The sequence below is a fragment of the Nicotiana tomentosiformis genome, chromosome 3 (assembly GCF_000390325.3).
Source record: "Nicotiana tomentosiformis chromosome 3, ASM39032v3, whole genome shotgun sequence".
Classification (NCBI taxonomy): Eukaryota; Viridiplantae; Streptophyta; class Magnoliopsida; order Solanales; family Solanaceae; genus Nicotiana; species Nicotiana tomentosiformis.
In genome coordinates this window covers 114,522,603-114,540,193 of record NC_090814.1, presented here as the reverse complement: position 1 = coordinate 114,540,193, position 17,591 = coordinate 114,522,603, and the positions used below count along the sequence as shown (strand labels likewise).

The following is a 17,591-nucleotide window of genomic DNA, read 5'->3' as shown; positions in this document are numbered from 1 at the left end:
CTCGAGGTGGACCAGGCTCTGGCCTGCTCGGTGCCTGGATTTGGCTTTGCAACTGAGCTATCGCTACCTGTTGAGCTTGCAATATTTCGAAAATCATAAGCAGGTCGATCCCGTCTTCTCCAACATTTTGGGTATTTCGAACTATAGATCGAGTTCTACCATGAATGCTGCTTTCGGGGTCGGAATATTGGTTCGCTCTAATGGCCACATGCGAATTAACATCAATTGGATCTACGGCCCGAGTTCTAATGGGGTCAACGGTTGGCCTTTCATCCCTGGGCATCAGGTTGTTATTCTCATATTGATGGCTAATTTCATTATCGATAGGTAGGGCCATTAATTGAGAGTTCGTCATTTTTAATCTGAAATCAAAGATACTTCCAAGAGCAAGTGTAAAATAGTATGTTTTACAGAGATTCGTACCAAATAACCACTATTATCCTTAGCCCCACGGTGGGCGCCAAACTGTTTACCCGAAAAATGGATAGAGTTGAATTTATACGTAGTTCTAAGGATACGTGATATAAATTGATATAAATTGGGAAAGATATGTAAATGAATATAGAAATTAGTTATAAAGGAAATGAATGCAAACCGAATGAACTAGTTAGCTTAAGCCTTCAAGTTTTATCACCTTCAAATTGAGTGAAGAACGATTGGTAGAAAAAAAAATATGACTAAATATCCAAAGCCATAAAAGGATAGTATTTGCTCTCTTTTCTGTATATCTCAAAATGAATGTTCCCTTCTACAAATGATAACAACTCTTAATATAGTGGGGGAACTCCATTTTAGATATAATTAAAAATACATAGTGGGGATCCCATGATAAATTAATTAATTAGTTTTTCCTTGATTCAAGCCGTGATTTCTGCCGAGATTCTCCTCCTAATTGCGGCTACAATGGCTTTTTGTTTCTTGGCTCGATCTCGATCTTGACCGACCTCGATCCTGATTGGTTTCTGGAGCTTGAGCTCGTTCTTGGCCGATCTCTATTTGTTCGACCTCGATGTCTCGAGCTCGATCTTGGCCGATCTCGATCTAGATTGGTTTCTGGGGCTCGAGTTCGACAACCAAACTCTGCATCATGGCTCGATATTACAATGACAAACCTTGATCCATCATATCCCAATCTCGAAGGGCAAACCTGGTTTTGACCGTATACATTTAGGTAAACACAATTTTTTTTTTTTTTTTTTTTCTAACAAAAAAGTCAATTCTATTAAACTAAGGAATGAGAGCTGTAAAAAAGAGGGTGAGACCTAATTTAACATTCCAGATATGAAACATATGCTATAATGCTAAACATTCTACTTTGACAGCAGATGTTCCAAGATCTATTTTAAAAAATGGAGAAATAACTCAATTTAAACGACTGTGTAATGTATTGACATTAATAAAGATTAAAGAGCAATCTGTCTCTACTTTGCTTCAGTAATCACCATGTTACCTAACCATTATGTTTGTTTTTGAGTTGCTATTTTGCCAATTGAATTCATACCAGGAAAAAGGCAGTCTAAAATAATACAAGTATATACATCTATTAGTCTTCCAAATTTGGTAAATCACATACTGGACTTCCAAGTTCCGATTAAATCCCGACCAAAATTAGGTATCAATTGTCATGTACAACATATTACTCCTTAGTTTATAACTTTGTTCAAAAATGGATGTGATAGGCCAACATAGGAATACTAACGAAAGTAAGAATTACGGTGGAATGGTAAGTATCAAATATTTAGACTTTGAGTCCTAGTGTTAGACCCCAACATGTGAAGGTTGAAAGTTTTATGATGCTTTGTGTACAACCAATCAGATGGTGACACATTATCGGGGCAAAGAGGTGATTGTATGTGACCAGATTGCGCCAGCTGTCCCACCGGGCGCTGTAGCCAGTGCGGGGCAACTCATTTTACATGTAGCAGCGACGGAATTTCTTAGATTTGGTGTGATATCTATAAAGGCAGTGTAACTCTTTCTCACTCAATCTAGAAACTACCACCAACATTAGTTCTTCCAAAATGCTCTCAACACCCTCTTAGAATTTTCAAAGCAGTCTAAGGCAATCAAAAGTGTATATAGTAGGATCTATCATGAAGGAGCTTGGAATTGTCACTGGAATATTTATTATCTCGTTACACTGATTTTGGAGATTTGTTGGAGGCAAAATAACCATCATAGAAGCGTAACTAGCTCTAGAACAAGATATGTAAGACGACTCTCTTTATTGGCATGATTTATGTAAGCGTATCTCTTTCTAAAAAGGATCCATGTGTGGTAAGATTTGTTTGTTCTAAGTTGTTCTCAGCAACGTTGCCCCTGCTCTCATGCTTTCTCATTGGTAACATTTTTATCAGGTTTGTATTGTTTCTATATAATGTCCCAAACATGGGCAGCTTAACGGATTACGTGGCCCAAAACGAAACTATATTGCGAGACTTTTAAATTTATTTTATAAGATATTTACACTAACAATAAAAATTGCTTTCCAAACAAGAAATTAATCATTTTAGACAAAAAATTGCTAATTTTTTTTTAAAAATGAAGAAGAGCACGAAAAATAAGTGGTGGACTATCGGGTTGAGGTCCAACAATTTTGATTTGGCTATCATCATAGACAAGAAAAAGAAATAAACGTACATAACGTAATAACTTAAGTTTTGAGCATTAACGATGTCAAAAATATTTACTCATTTTGATCAATTTAAGTAATAGTTGCAGTTCATTCTATTAAGTAGCACTTATTGATAAATATTTAAAATAAATTGTAAATAACCTAATATAATATGTCGAATTATACTAAAAGAAAACCGATGCATGGATACTTTTCTGTTCATGCAGTTTCAGATAATATTGTAAAAGTAATTCATTATGTTGTCGATATATATAACTTAATTCCTATATAAAAAGAATAAAATTAAAATTGAAGAGTAAAGCAAATATACTAATTAATCAGTGAAGAAAATTATCATAATTTATAAACTTATTGGTATAAAATAACCTCAATCAAATAACAAAAAAATATACTGTATCACTTTTCTTTATGGTAATAATGTATGTAAATTATGTAATATATAGTAATAATAATAAGAATTTAAAATAAATTTGAGGCCTTTAAATATTGGAGGTCTAAGGCAACGACCTCACTGTCCAAGCCTTTAGAGCCGCTCCTGGTCCCGAAGTCGGAGAAATATGATTCATCCTAAATTTCATCTTAGTGTCTCTTGAAATTGACTCTACATTGTACTCTCACACACACACACTCACCCCCCTCTCTCTCTCTCTCTCTCTCTCTCTCTCTCTCTCTCTCTCTCTCTCACACACACACACACACACACACACACACACACACACACACTTTATTGAGTCGCGCTATAGCCGGTCGGGTACGGTCGAGCCCTTGTGTGACTGGGTACGACCGAGTCCTCTATGAGGTCGGGTACGAAGTAATATGATATAAAATATTATCGAGCCCTTGTGTGGCCAAGTACAATCGAGTCCTCTTGAGACCGAGTACACCCGAGATCCCTTGAGGCCGGGTACGGTGTGATAATAAGATAAACTTTACCGAGTCCTCTACGAGGCTGGGTACGATATGAATGATATGCCCCAAAGAGTGTCTGAGTAATATTCTATTACATCTAATGCATAATCTCCATGAGTGGTTTAACCTTTCATAAAACATGCATACTTCTAAGTTTTATAGTTTTTACAGTTTACTCCCCGGTGGCTTGTCTTTAATATAAGCATGTATTCACATCTCTTATATTATGTCTTGGGTTTACATATCTTCTTAGTCTTACATATTCAGCACATTTTCCGTACTGACGCCCCATTTTTCCTTTGGGCGCTGTGTTCATACCCACAGGTAAAGATAGGTCTGGCGATATTCCTTCCCAGTAGGTGCGCGTTTCAGCTGTTAGTTGTCGCACGCTCTCCACTTATCCGGAGTAGATGTTTAAGAGTCAATAAGTACTGAAGTATATGTTTTAATCATTTTGGATATGGTAGGGCAGTGTCCCGATCAAGTTGTGTATATGTGTATATTTTTATTTCTTTTGGTACCCTTAGAGGCTTGCTGACTTGAGTTTGGTTGGACGTAGAAGGGTGGGGCATGACCCGATTACAATTGTGAACATGTATGATATGTCAATGTTTGTTTTGCAAGTCAGCTGTACGCATTTTAATTCTGGTATTAGTATATGAAGGCCTTGTTGGCCCGGGTTTCATGGTTAAGAAGATGTAAAGTATGAACGTCAGTTCGCACAGGCCTTTGAACGTTGTGTGTAGGTCGCACCACCTAAGGTTGGGATGTAACACCTAAGTACGAGATTACTTTTCTTTGTGAGTGTTTTGAGATTTTTCGGCTCAAATTCGAATTTAGTCTAGTGAAAAATCAATAAAAGAAACGCTATTGGGTCCCACAAAGTGGAGTGGTCGCAGCCGGCTTTGAAGTCATGTGTCACATGCGTGTCTACTGACTCCTCTGTCACGTTAATTGGAACCACCTTACTCTGTGTGTGTGTGTCTGTACGTGTGGACCGGATGCTTATCATCATTATATTATATCATGGCCACATGTTCAATCAATTAGATTACCAAATTTTCCTCGTGATTCTTCACGTCTCATCCATCTCCTTTGCCCTTTTTACTAATTAATAATTAAAAAAAGTGATTTGTTGAGAGTTTGGGTTCCACTCATAAATGTCATTTTTTGGGTTGGATGGTTGTTGGCCTGGCTAGGACCGACCACCACCTGCAATGCAGACAAGAACCCCTTTGGAAGTAACTATGGCATCATTCCAACTTTACTATTATACCCTTTCTAGCTACTATGTTCCCATTCACTTACCTATCTAAAAATTGTCCCAATATTAATTAAATACCCCATGCCTAGATTTAGTAATTTGCCCGCTAGCGAAATAGCTTTGAAGCAATGATATACTAAATTCTTTGGATTTAAAATGCCATTTTTTTTTCAAAAATAGTGTAGTTGAGCCAGTAATTAATCCAGTAGATAGGAATAAGCCGATAACAAATAAAAAATAATCAAATTAGGATTGCATTTATAAGTGTTACATACGATACAATGAGAGGAGTAAAGGCGATTGATATTTAATACAAAAACTCATATAAGTGTTATGGTGGGCGAGTGTCTTTGAGATGAATTTTGGGAAGCTCGTTACCACTATTAAGAGGAGCAAGGGCGGAGCTAGAGCTTCAGACGCGGATTCGGCCGAATTCAGTAGTTTTGATTCATATTCTATATTTGCCTTTAAAAATGTATTGAATATGTACAAATTATTAATTTAGAACCCAGTAACTTAGAATGAATAAAATCTCGAACCCATTAGCTTCAAAATCCTGGCTCCACCTCTAAAAAGGAGTGGCCAAAGGACGATGATCAAACATATTTGTACGGGGCAAGAGATCTAGGGCATATTTCTAACGAAAGATAAGACAATACCTTACACTTCCATACCAAGAAAGTAGTGAATAAGACCCAAGTCTTTCATATTTTATGAGTATGATGAACAATTGTGAAAGAATTTATCAAAAATATTTTTATTAATCAATAACGAAAATTGAAGGCTTAAAAATGATAGGCCCAATCCATAAATTATATTGATCTTTAATTGAATTTTATTGTTTTTCTTAACGATATTCTATGTTTATTGAATTACATCCTTTTTAAATAGAATTAAAAATTTATCACCAATAAAAATAAAATTTCTTCAATTTTTTATAATTGGTCTAACTCCAATAAATCATTTATTAATTTAGAGGTAACTTACCTGCACTGCCAATTTAGATTGACCACAAACTTTCAATTTATACTCGTGATATATGTACCAAGAAAAAATAAGAGATAATAGGTGATTGATTAGGTACCCTATTAGGTGTAACATATTGGAGAGTTGGGGGGAGGGCGAGGGGTAATAAGGTGAATTCAATGGAGCAGAACGTAACCGAAATAAATTAAAAAACTGGTGGGAAAACGAAAAGAAAGCTGCCAAAGACAAGAGTATTATGAAAGAGAAAGTGAGAGAGAGAGATTATACTAACAAGGCAAGGAAAAGGGCAAGATTTCTTCAACGAGTCTTGTGATTTGCATCACCAACACCAATTCCAACGCCAAAACCAACGAATGGAATCGTTTTTCTTAACCGAAACCTTTCCCCACAACTATTACACCACCACCACTTCTCTCCATCTACTGTTATTATTATTATTATGCTTCTTCCTAATCCTCTCCCCCACTTCTCTTTCCTCTTTTCTCTCCCTTTCTTCCTCTTCTCCACTATTTCTTCTTACTAATAATCGCTCTTTCAGATCTGCCGCTACTTCTCTGAGATTTCCAGTTTTTGAGGTACCCCATCTGTTTTTATTCTTATTTTCTGGGCACTTTTTAAATTTTCTGTTGTTTTTATGCCCATTTTGGGACATGGGATGTTCGTTTTTATGTTTGCCGAGTCGATCGATCGCATGTATTTCATTTGTGGAACCATTGTTAGGGTTTAGCCTCTAAAAGGGTATCCGCTTGTGGTTTTTTAATAGTTATTAACTCTAGAGGTTGTAGTTTATTGAGATTCTGTTGATCCTACTATAAATTTTCAGGAATATGTTTGGAGAAGGAAGTAAAGGCAACACTTTGTTTCCAGCATTATTCGAGGGGAATTGTTTTCAGTACGACGCGAGTGCATTACCTCAGCTGCAATTGTTTGGTGATTGTGAGTTTCCCAATTGCTTCTCCACAATAATTTTACATCCTTCAGACTCCAATAAGAATTTTTGTTTTGCAATATAACAAGTACTCACTAATTTGATTCATGATTTTCCTCTTTTATGTTGCTTTTTTCTGCTTGATTTTTCGTCAGGAATCTGGTAGATTGATTGTTAATGCAGTCTCTATGTTTTTTTTTTTTTGTGTCTGTGTGTGTCTTTGAATTTCCATGTTCAGCATGGCTTTGCATAACTTTCTAGTTCTTGAATTAAAGCAATTCCAGAAGGTTGATACGAACTGATCTGTATTAGTGTTATGGCGACTCCTCCGAGTGAAAACTAGGCCATAGGCTTGTATTGCACCTCTGCCAGATGAATTAAAATTGTTCCGGGGCATAAGTGGAGAGTACCTTGTCTTTGTGGTTGTTCGGCACCTCCAATGCCTAAAGCCTGAGGTGAGGCATTGGCACTTGGTTGAGTGTCTAATCAGGAAATCCTAGAGAATTAGAATAGACAAGTTGCACCAGTGGCTCATGATAATGATCGCCTGCACTATTAGCATTCTCTTCAACGTCTTTGGTCTATCATGTTGAGACCTAAAATTGGGTAGAAAGAGGAGACAGGAGAAGAAGCCAGCATGTAGGAAATACATTTCACGACTATATGTTGGTGAAGGTTTTGAGCTTATGCTGATTTTATAAAATCTCTCTTTACGTGGAACCATTCTAGGAGATGGGCCGAAGACTTGTTTTAATGTAAATTTGAAGAATGCAAGGAAGACATTAAATGATAGGTGTCTGTTGTTCTTGTTCAGATCACTTGAGGAAACTGAGATCGTCTTTGTTGTTTCTTTCTTCAGCTTTATCTTTTAGATCTATTTGATTTTCGTAGACTTTAAACATGTCTTGCATATCTAAGATTAGAGTGCATGTAACCTTTTGCGAGATATCTTCAGACAGTTGAGTAGCTCATGCTAAAACCTAGAGCTTTTTTAGTCTGAATATGTCATTATGTTTTTGTGACTTAATTCTATTTGAAACAAAAGTCCATATAATGAGTTGGGAATTGTTGTCTGGAGTAAACGATTCGAACTCGAGGTAAAGGAGGGTTGGGTATTCATTCTGTCCCTTCCGCTCAATCTTATTTGTTACTTCCAAGAAATAAATCTTTATCTGTAGCTGTTAGACGAGGTTCCATTGGTGTATTAGTTGTGGCCGGTGAACAGCGAGCCTTGCAACTGTCCAGAAAAGGAAATAGTGACTGTATGGCCAGAATGTCATCAAGATGAAGCACATTCATATTCTCTTATTATTTTCTACCATTTAAATTTAAGGACTCTGTTCGATATGATACCTGATTTGGGACAGTATCATTTTGATATCTGACCAATAAAGGTACGCGCTACTCACAAACAGTATGCAACTTAGTCACTTCTGGGTAAGGGGGCAATGGAAAGAGTACCGTTAATGCTTATGATGATGTCAATACTCACTCTATTTGTTATTCTGATAATGTATATGATACTTGTTTTATATTCAGAGACAGTTAATTAGTGTACTTAGCTAAAACTATTACTTTATAATTTGTACTACTACCGTTCCATAAGTACTACTTTCTTGGATTATGAATATTTAAGAAGTCAAATTTTATGTGCCGAATGTATCTTCATCCTTTTGTCAAAAGGTAGAGGTCTTTGCTTTTATCTAACTCAGGCATGGTAGATTTTCTCTATGTGCTTCAGTCGTGCATCTCAATTTGAAGGACAATAACCCCCCCCCCCAAACAACCAAATTAGAGAGTTTTAACGCTTTCTATCAACGAGCATGCATTGTTTTGCGCACTTATTTGCTGATTTTCCTTGCGTGGTTTTTCCCTGAAAAAATTTAACCACATCTGTCTAGTTCTGGACAGAGTGGTGTTAATCCTTATTAAGAAAAAAATAAACAGGGTGGTGTTAATATTTCCTGGTCTTATTTTCCTCGGATCTCATGGACATTTTTTATTCATCTTTTTCAGTTAACGTTGGGTGTAGTGGATACCCGATAAGCAGCACAGTGAATGAACACCCATCTGCTGCAATTCACCCCACCAAAAGAGTCCGGGATGCTGAACCAAACTATAGCCAGCAAAAGCTTAAGATATCCTTGAATAACAACTTTTGTCAGAATGAAGTGGATCAAGCTGGAAGCATTTTGAATCCAAATACTGTATCAACTGGACTCAGACTTTCTTATGAGGAAAAAGAACGTAATTCCTCAGTCACTTCTGCTCCTGAGAACATGAAAGCAGCCCTTCCTGCTTTTCTTCCGATAGACAGTGGTTTTAAACGTGAGATGGACAGGCAAAGAGAAGGATTTGATCGGTTCATAAAAGTGCAGGTAATGCAATTATTGTTTTGAGAAAGCGTGATGTAATTATTGACTTTGTCTGAAATTTGGCATGTTAAATTTTTGATTGATCTGGATTAAGTTACACAAGTGTATGAAAAAGGAATACGTTTCTTTACTATCCATTCTTGATATCTATGTCTACCTCCTGATAAAGGGTTTCATATACATCTAGTCATCATTATGTATCTTTCAATTTGCCGGGATTTTACTTCTAAAAGTTGTTGATTCTATGATTAAGAGCATTTCCATGTATGCATCCCCACAAGGTTGGTGCTCTATTTTATTTCTTAGAATTGGGCAAACGTTGATACTTAGGGGCATTTAATAGTGTGAGAAATGACTTGGAGGTTGGATAGTCAACTAATATGTTTTGTATCTTTCTGCATTGAAATTGTATTTTCTTAAGTTTTAGTCCTTTGCCACTACTGATGCATCCTTGGTATCTCAGGAAGATAATATGATGAAGGGCATGCGGGAGTTGATTCATCGACAGACAGTATCTTTACTGAACTCCTTGCAAAAAGAAGTTAACAAGAGATTATATGAGAAAGATCTTGAAATAGGCAATTTGAACAGCAAGAACAAGGAACTTGCGGAGAGAATAAAGCAGATTACTGTAGACGCTCAATCATGGCATTACAGAGCAAAGTACAACGAATCGGTTGCCAATGCCCTGAAAAGCAATATTCAGCTGGCCATGGCCCATGGTTCCATGCAAGTTCAGGAAGGCTGCGGAGATAGTGAAGTAAATGATGCTGCCTCAAGTACGAACCACCTTGGTTTGGCAGGCGGTTCGCAAGACCAAGTACCCCAAATACAGCAGCTAAAATGCAGAGCTTGCAAGAGTAAAGAAGTCAGTGTCTTGCTATTTCCATGCAGACACTTGTGTCTTTGTAAAGAATGTGAAGGGTTTATTGATAGTTGCCCAGTATGCCAGGTAATGAAGACTGCAAGTGTTCAAGTTTACATGTCATGAAGACGTATACGAACACTTGCAATCATCATCATCTTTGAATTAAGGGAGGAATGTTTAATTTATGAATAGGCTGTTATGTTTATTACAATCATGAATGGTGCATTTCTTAACTATATGAATACAAAACAGTTGAAACGAGGGTGGTCTTTTTTCTGGATTGGGCATTGTTTCTTATGCTTAGCAGGGGGTAAAACCCATTATGGACCACTGCAGTAGGAGATATGGTAGCTCTGGATATTTGCAAGTTGCAAGTAACAACAAAAATGGTAAAGATGCTTATGGCAACAAGAAGTTAAATAAGAAGCAATTTTTTTACTAAAATAAGTATATGAATCTATATTATGAATCTGTCTAGATGCATTCTTCCAAAGTCTCCTAGATTTACTGTTCCATTTCACTTGTCATACATACTTTAAATTAATGACGACTAATTTGTTTTGTTTTAACGCAGAAAAAATGGAGAAGGAAAAGGATGAAAACCTAGCATAAGGAGATTAGATGAAAATCTATAGTGTGATGGGGTCAATTTGTTGCCTAATTGGCCGCCTTGTTTGTGTTAGGAACGTTCTTTGTAGTCATTAAATAGTGTAGTAGTAGAACTTTGGTGGGAAATGACTCCTTTGCATATGGTCTTCAAACTAAACATCTTGTGTTGTCCTTTCCCTTATAATTATAATAGAGCACTAGCAGTGAATGCCTTACCTTTTATTATATTAAGTTTTTTTAAATACTATTTACTCCCTTTATTCCAGAATGAGTTATCTTTTTCGTCTCTCACATAATGTCATCTATCTTGATCTTATAAGATCCTTCAAATAAAACACACATAATTCTGTCCTTAGTATTCTTGTTTAGTTAAATTAAGAAAATTACGCTAGGAGCCTAGGATGGAGGAGGGAGTAAGGAGGAATACGAAGCAACAGTATAACAGTTATTTTCCAAAGAATATGGTCTTGGAAATTATAAGGAGCTTCGTACTTCAGGGACATGAATCTTGGACTTGATGATGCAAGTATATTGTATAGATTTCGGCCTTCGTATGATTGATCGAGGTCGAAACATAATGGATCGAAAAAAGATTTCGTAATATCGAGATGGGTTCCGAACATGGTATGAAAGAGTTTCAGATTTCAGGTATAGGTCAAACACCGAGTTCGAAGTCATTATCGAGCTCGGGTCCGAATCGAACTATGATGAGATGATTTCGAGCTTAGGAGGCAGAGGTCAACCGATACCGAGCCCGAATCATCACCTTATTCCGAGTACACATCGAGCTCTAGAAGCAATATCGACCAGGACCGAGGCCGATCGAGCTCGAGCTCACAGACAAGAGTCGTTGCAAACACACTAAGGGAGAGAATCTTGGCGAAAATTAGGGAAAAACTGATTTATCATGGGTTCTCCACTATGTATTTTTAATTATATCTAAAGTAGGATCCTCCACTACAAAGAGGATGGCTACATTTCTGTAAAGACAGTTTTTTGGCCTACATTGTAATTCAAGCACCACATTCTCCTATATTCAAGGATTATTCTTTTAAGTTTCATTAATTGATTCATTGTGCTTAGTCCTAAAAATAATCTTCTTTACAATCTTGTTTATTTTGCATTCTTGGCAATCCATATTTGATATTTCTGTTTATCCTTACGATTTGTATTAAGATATATCACATATCCTTAGAACCACGTACAAATTCAACTCTATCCGTTTTTCGGGTAAACAGTTTGGTGCCCACCGTGGGGCTAAGGATAACTGTGGTTATTTGATACGAAACTGCAAAAACACACCGTTTTGCGCTTGTTTCCGAAAGTACCTTGGATTTCGGATTAACATCGACTAACTACCAATCAAATATCCTTACCTATCGATAACGAAGTTGGTCTTCAAGATGAGAACAACAACTTGACACCCAGTACCGAAAGACCACTTGTCAACGCCGTTGGAGCTCGGATCGGAGTGCCGATAGATATCAATTCGCATGTAGCCATTGAGGCGAACGTACATTCTAAACCTGAAAATAGCATTCATGGTGGCACTCGGTCTACAGCTCGAGACACCCATAACATTGAGGAAAACGACGTCAGCTTGCGTATAATTTTTGAAATGTTGCAAGCCCAACAGGTAGCGATAGCTCAGTTGCCAAGCCAAACCCAGCTACCAAGTAGGCCAGAGCCCAGTCCACCTCGAGAAATTGCCCACAGAACGGAGCCAGCTATAGTGAAGTCAAATAAACAAGAATCGGGGACTACTCCCAAAATTGCTAAAATACTCGAGGAGCTCACAAATCGAGTCGAAGCCAACGCTAAAAAAATAGAGACATACAACTCCAGGGTTGATCAGAACCCACCACCAATATTGAAGGGCTTAGATTCCAAAAAGTTCCTACAAAAGCCTTTCCCCCCAAGCGCGGCTCCTAAACCGATCCCAAAGAAGTTCTGCATGCCCGAGATTCCTAAATATAACGGAACTACCGACCCTAACAAACATGTCACCTCATACACATGTGCCATCAAAGGGAACGATCTAGAAGATGATGAGATCGAATCTGTATTATTGAAGAAATTCGGTGAAACCCTCTCAATGGGAGCAATGATGTGATATCATAATTTGCCATATAATTCTATCGATTCTTTTTCTTTGCTTGCAGATTCCTTCGTAAAAGCACACGTCGGGGCCATAAAAATCGAGACCGGGAAGTCAGACTTGTTCAAGGTAAGACAAAAGTATAACGGATGCTAAGGGAGTTCGTATCTCGTTTTTAAATGGAATGAATTGATCTACCACCAGTCACAGACGATTGGGTTGTTCAGGCTTTCACTCATGGTTTGAACGAACGAAGTTCGACGGCTTCACGGCGGCTAAAGCATAACCTGATCGAGTACCCAGCTATTACTTGGGACGATGTGCATAGTCGATATCAATCAAAAATAAGAGTCGAAGACGACCAGTTGGTTTCTGGGTCCATTATCAAAAGGGCTGCCAATCAAGAACAGAGATCGATCAGAGACCGATACTGGCCGTATAATGGAAATCCTACAAGCTAGGTATGATAAACGGCTAAAACGATACTACTGCTAAGGTACGACTACTCTCCCCCCCCCTCCCTGTTCAATTATATTTCGAAACTAACCATTGCAGATGTTCGACCAAAGACGAGGATTAATGAATTCGATTAGGAACAAAGATGGATTATTCAACATGAAACCTTAGTATCCGAGGCCCCCTTACAATTAACCTCGAATACTGGGGGCATACCATTGTCACTAAACATATCAGCGATGATTATCAAGAACGATGCAAAGGAAGTTACTTCATTATTTCGTGACAACATGGTCTGAACATGAATAATTGTAAGGACCAAATGGTCAAACGATACATGCCCATATAGTTGGTCTGAGCCCTGACACAAAACATGAACACATGTATAATGACTTACACATGTATAATGACTTATCGATATCTTATATCCAAGAAATATTCCTCTATTTCGATATTTATTATGCAAACAGGCCTAAGGTAAATCAACGAATTCGAGCAACACTCACTCAACTATAAAGCCCAAGGGCTACATCAACTTGAGTTCGGGCAACAATTCCCACTCGGGGACTATCTACTAAGCCTACGGGCTACTTTTACTTTGAGTTCGAAACAATCACTCGACTATTAAGCCTACGGACTGTCCTACTTCGAGTTCGAGCAAGGAACTCACTCGAGTACTAAGCCTACGGGCTACTGTTATCTTGAGTTCGAGAAATCACTCACTCAATCATTAAGCCTACGGTCTACATTACTTCGAGTTCGAGCAAGGCACTTACTAGAATGCTAAGCCTACGGGCTACACTACTTCGAGTTCGAGCAAGGCACTCACTCGAGTACTAAGCCTACGGGCTACTCTTATCTTGAGTTCGAGAAATCACTCACTCAATCATTAAGCCTACGAGCTACATTACTTCAAGTTCGAGCAAGGCACTCACTCGAATGCTAAGCCTACGTGATACTTTTACTTCGAGTTCGAAATAATCACTCGACTATTAAGCCTACGGGCTACACTACTTCGAGTTTGAGCAAGGAACTCACTCGAGTACTAAGCCTATGGGCTACTTTTATATTGAGTTTGAGAAATCACTCACTCAATCATTAAGCCTACATGCTACATTTTTCGAGTTCAAGCAAGGCACTCACTCGAATGCTAAGCCTACAGGCTACTCCTATCTTGAGTTTGAGAAATCACTCACTCAATCATTAATCCTATGGGCTACATTTCTTCGAGTTTGAGCAAGGCACTCACTCGAATGCTAAGCCTACGGACTACTCCTATCTTGAGTTCGAGAAATCACTCACTCAATCATTAAGCCTACATGCTACATTACTTCGAGTTCGAGCAAGGCACTCACTCGAATGCTAAGCCTACGAGCTACTTTTACTTCGAGTTCGAAACAATCACTCGACTATTAAGCCTACGAGCAACACTACTTCGAGTTCGAGTAAGGCACTCACTCGAGTGCTAAGCCTACGGGCTACTCTTATCTTGAGTTCGAGAAATCACTCACTCAATCATTAAGCCTACGGGCTACATTACTTCAAATTTGAGCAAGACACTCACTCGAATACTAGGCCTACGGGCTACTCCTATCTTGAGTTTGAGAAATCACTCACTCAATCATTATGCCTACGGGCTACATTATTTCGAGTTCGAATCATTCACTCGACTACTAAGCCTACGGGCTAATTATTACTTCGAGTTCGGGCAAATCACCCACTCGACCAATCAATGCCTATGTGCTACATTACTTCGAGTAAGTTACTCATTATTTCGAGCTCAAACGAACACTCGACTATTTAAGGCTGAAGGCTATTCGATCCCAACAAAGCAAAGGGAACTACCCACAAAGCCCGAAAGCAATAGTGATTAAAATTCAAACTATCTATTTAGCTTCAAAGGCTATTTTGCTTCAAAAGGAAGAAAAATTTGTATTTGTACAAGGGCAATTCAGCCAAAAGGAAGTTCTTTATACAAAGACCGAAAGCGGTATCAAAAGAACGCAACAAACTACCTAAGGCCCCAAATGGCTCAATCTTCATCGGAGGCTGTGTTCTCGGCATCTTCCTCATCTGCAGGCTCACCCGAGTCATCGGAGTCCTCCTCAGGAAAGGCCAACCTTCGAGCTTTGTCCTCCTCCGCCCTGGAGACTTCAATCTCGGCCCCAACGTCGAAGCCCTGAGCACTGATATCCTCGAGAGCTTCTCTTCGAGCTTGCCATTTTGCATGTTCAACCATGCTCTTGGCTTTGGCTTGGTTAACCTCAACATTGATCCTGAACTGAGCCACTTTGGCATCAGCTCTTTTATTGGCCTCAATCACCTCGGATCTGGCCACATCAAGTTCATTAGCCAAACCTGCTTTATCTGAAGTGGCCAAATCCAACCGATGCTGAAGCTATTTCATCTTCTCGATCATCCCCGAAGCAATTTCTTTCGCAGATTGAAGTTGGGCATCAGGTAGTTCCAACTGAGCTTGAACGGCTTTGTTTTTCGAGGCAAGGATATCCATACTTTTTTTAAATTCTTCTGCCTCGGCCAGTAGCCCATCTACCTGTGAGTTAAGTCGTCCAATCTGCTCGATCCTCTGCCGAACCTGCAGAATCGGATCGTTAGTGGTTATCTCTTTTTCATCTTAACTGTCATGGAACATTCGGAATACCTATTCGGCCATCTCCTTGTGCTCTTCCCGAGCTGCTGTCAAATCTGCTCGAAGTTTTTCACTGAGGAGCTTGTACGAGTCACTCTTCTCGGTGAGGCTCCGAACCTCATCATCATGCTCCTCCCGGATTCAAAGAAGGACCTCGTGATGCAACACCGAAGCCTACAAATAGAAGGAGAAACATTAGAGTTACCTGCAATTCTAAGTGTAAAAGAAGCGACATAGACGCCATCAGAGTTACCTGATTCAAAGCATGTTGGGCCTCGTTGAAGAGACAGGAGGGCCCCACCGCATTCATTACTGATTGATCTTCTTCGGCCACCAAAGACCGAAGGTAATTGGCAATCCCCACGGGGGAAAAAAATTCGGGTATCCTCAAGTACGGAGAGCACTATCTTTTGCCTACGGTCGAGATAGACACTCGGGGCTTGGAATCGGTCCAGCAGTTTGTGAACCGATGAAGGCTCGGTAGAACCCGACCACGATGCTTTTTTGGGTACCGTCATTCCACCAAAACTGGTAACCTCCTTTGAGGCACCTGACTCAAGCCCCTCCAGAAAACCATGGATATCGATCGACTCCTGAATGGCCTCATAGGACCAATCCTCCAACATGCTGGCCTATCGAATCATGTCATCCAAAATTTGAGGGGATCCGCTAATATCAACTATCCCGAACTCATCCCTTGAAATATCTTCTACTGCCTGAGAAGGGATAATCTCGGATTCTTCTTGTTCTGGGATTATGGCTAGGTTTCCCTGATTTGCTTTCGCCAAATCGGAAGACTGTTGAATCACAACATTAGCTCATACACAGGATAAATTTTCCTCTCCTTCTTCGGGCTCGTCCCTTAATTGGCGGACCACTTCCGAAGGCATGACACCAGAGCCCCCCGGCTTTCGAGATCTCTTAGCCGGTTTTTTTTTCCAAGCTCGGGGAGCTCGGTACGTCTTTTCTCTTCCTTTCTTTTACCTGCTTCAGGGCAGGAACTTCTTCACCACCAGTCGGGGGGCCCATGACTACATCTTTCCTGAGTCCTACAAAGGGGAAAATGGGAGATTTACCAGACAAATCGATAAAAAGATTTGCCATGACTACGGGCCTCCCATCGACCCTTTGATAATTCGACCTAAGCATGCTCGGAGTACGGTCTCTGCAACACCAGACCTTTGACCCATTGTTTAAAATTCGGGATCGATTTCGGCATCTGAGCTACGACTGTGATAAGAAAAGAAAAATGGATCAACAAAATGAAAGGCAATCACAAAATCAAAACGGACAAGGAGAAACGTTTACTCACAACTCATTTTCCATTTCTCGGGAAATGGCAAGTCATCGGCAGGGATCAGGTCTGAGGTTTTGATTCGAACAAAATGGCCCATCCAACCCCAATCCCGAGTCTCATCTATGCTCGAGAATGGCACTTTGGTTGCTCGGCGAGCAAGCTTGATCAACCCTCCTCGATAAAGTCGGGGACTATAAAGGCGCATAAGATGATCGAGGGTGAAGATACGCCCCTCGATCTTGCTCGAGAAAAATCGAAGAAGAATCACTATCCTCCAAAAAGAAGGGTAGATCTGGCCGAGGGTCACATCGTACCTCTTACATAAGGCAACGATGACGGGGTCTAGAGGGCCCAACGTGAAAGGATAAGTGTAAACACTTAAGAACCCTTCGACATGGGTAGTAATTGATTCATCAGGCTATGGGATTACTACGAGTTTATTATCCCAGTTGCATTCTTGTATGACTTTCTCGAGAACTTTCTCGGTAATTGAACGTTGGTACCTCGATATCGGC

General features: G+C 39.3%; 1 protein-coding gene across 3 annotated transcripts; it reads left to right on the top strand.

Annotated features, from left to right (window-relative positions):
• The first annotated feature begins 5,992 nt into the window (after nucleotides 1-5,992).
• LOC104092104 (BOI-related E3 ubiquitin-protein ligase 1-like) lies at nucleotides 5,993-10,800 on the top strand. Of its 3 annotated transcripts, XR_685341.4 has the most exons (6): nucleotides 5,993-6,370; nucleotides 6,619-6,731; nucleotides 8,740-9,101; nucleotides 9,562-10,050; nucleotides 10,219-10,355; nucleotides 10,541-10,800. XR_685341.4 is itself a non-coding variant. In XM_009597621.4 (5 exons), exons 2-5 carry the CDS (start codon nucleotides 6,623-6,625, stop codon nucleotides 10,571-10,573), a joined length of 993 nt encoding a protein of 330 aa, XP_009595916.1. In that variant the 5' UTR covers nucleotides 5,994-6,370; nucleotides 6,619-6,622; the 3' UTR covers nucleotides 10,574-10,800. The 3 variants fall into 3 exon arrangements, 2 of the variants coding, with proteins under 2 accessions (XP_009595916.1, XP_009595910.1); XM_009597621.4 differs by lacking the exon at nucleotides 10,219-10,355 and having other exon boundaries at nucleotides 5,994-6,370; XM_009597615.4 differs by lacking the exon at nucleotides 10,541-10,800 and having other exon boundaries at nucleotides 5,995-6,370; nucleotides 9,562-10,227.
• Nucleotides 10,801-17,591: the final 6,791 nt, after the last annotated feature.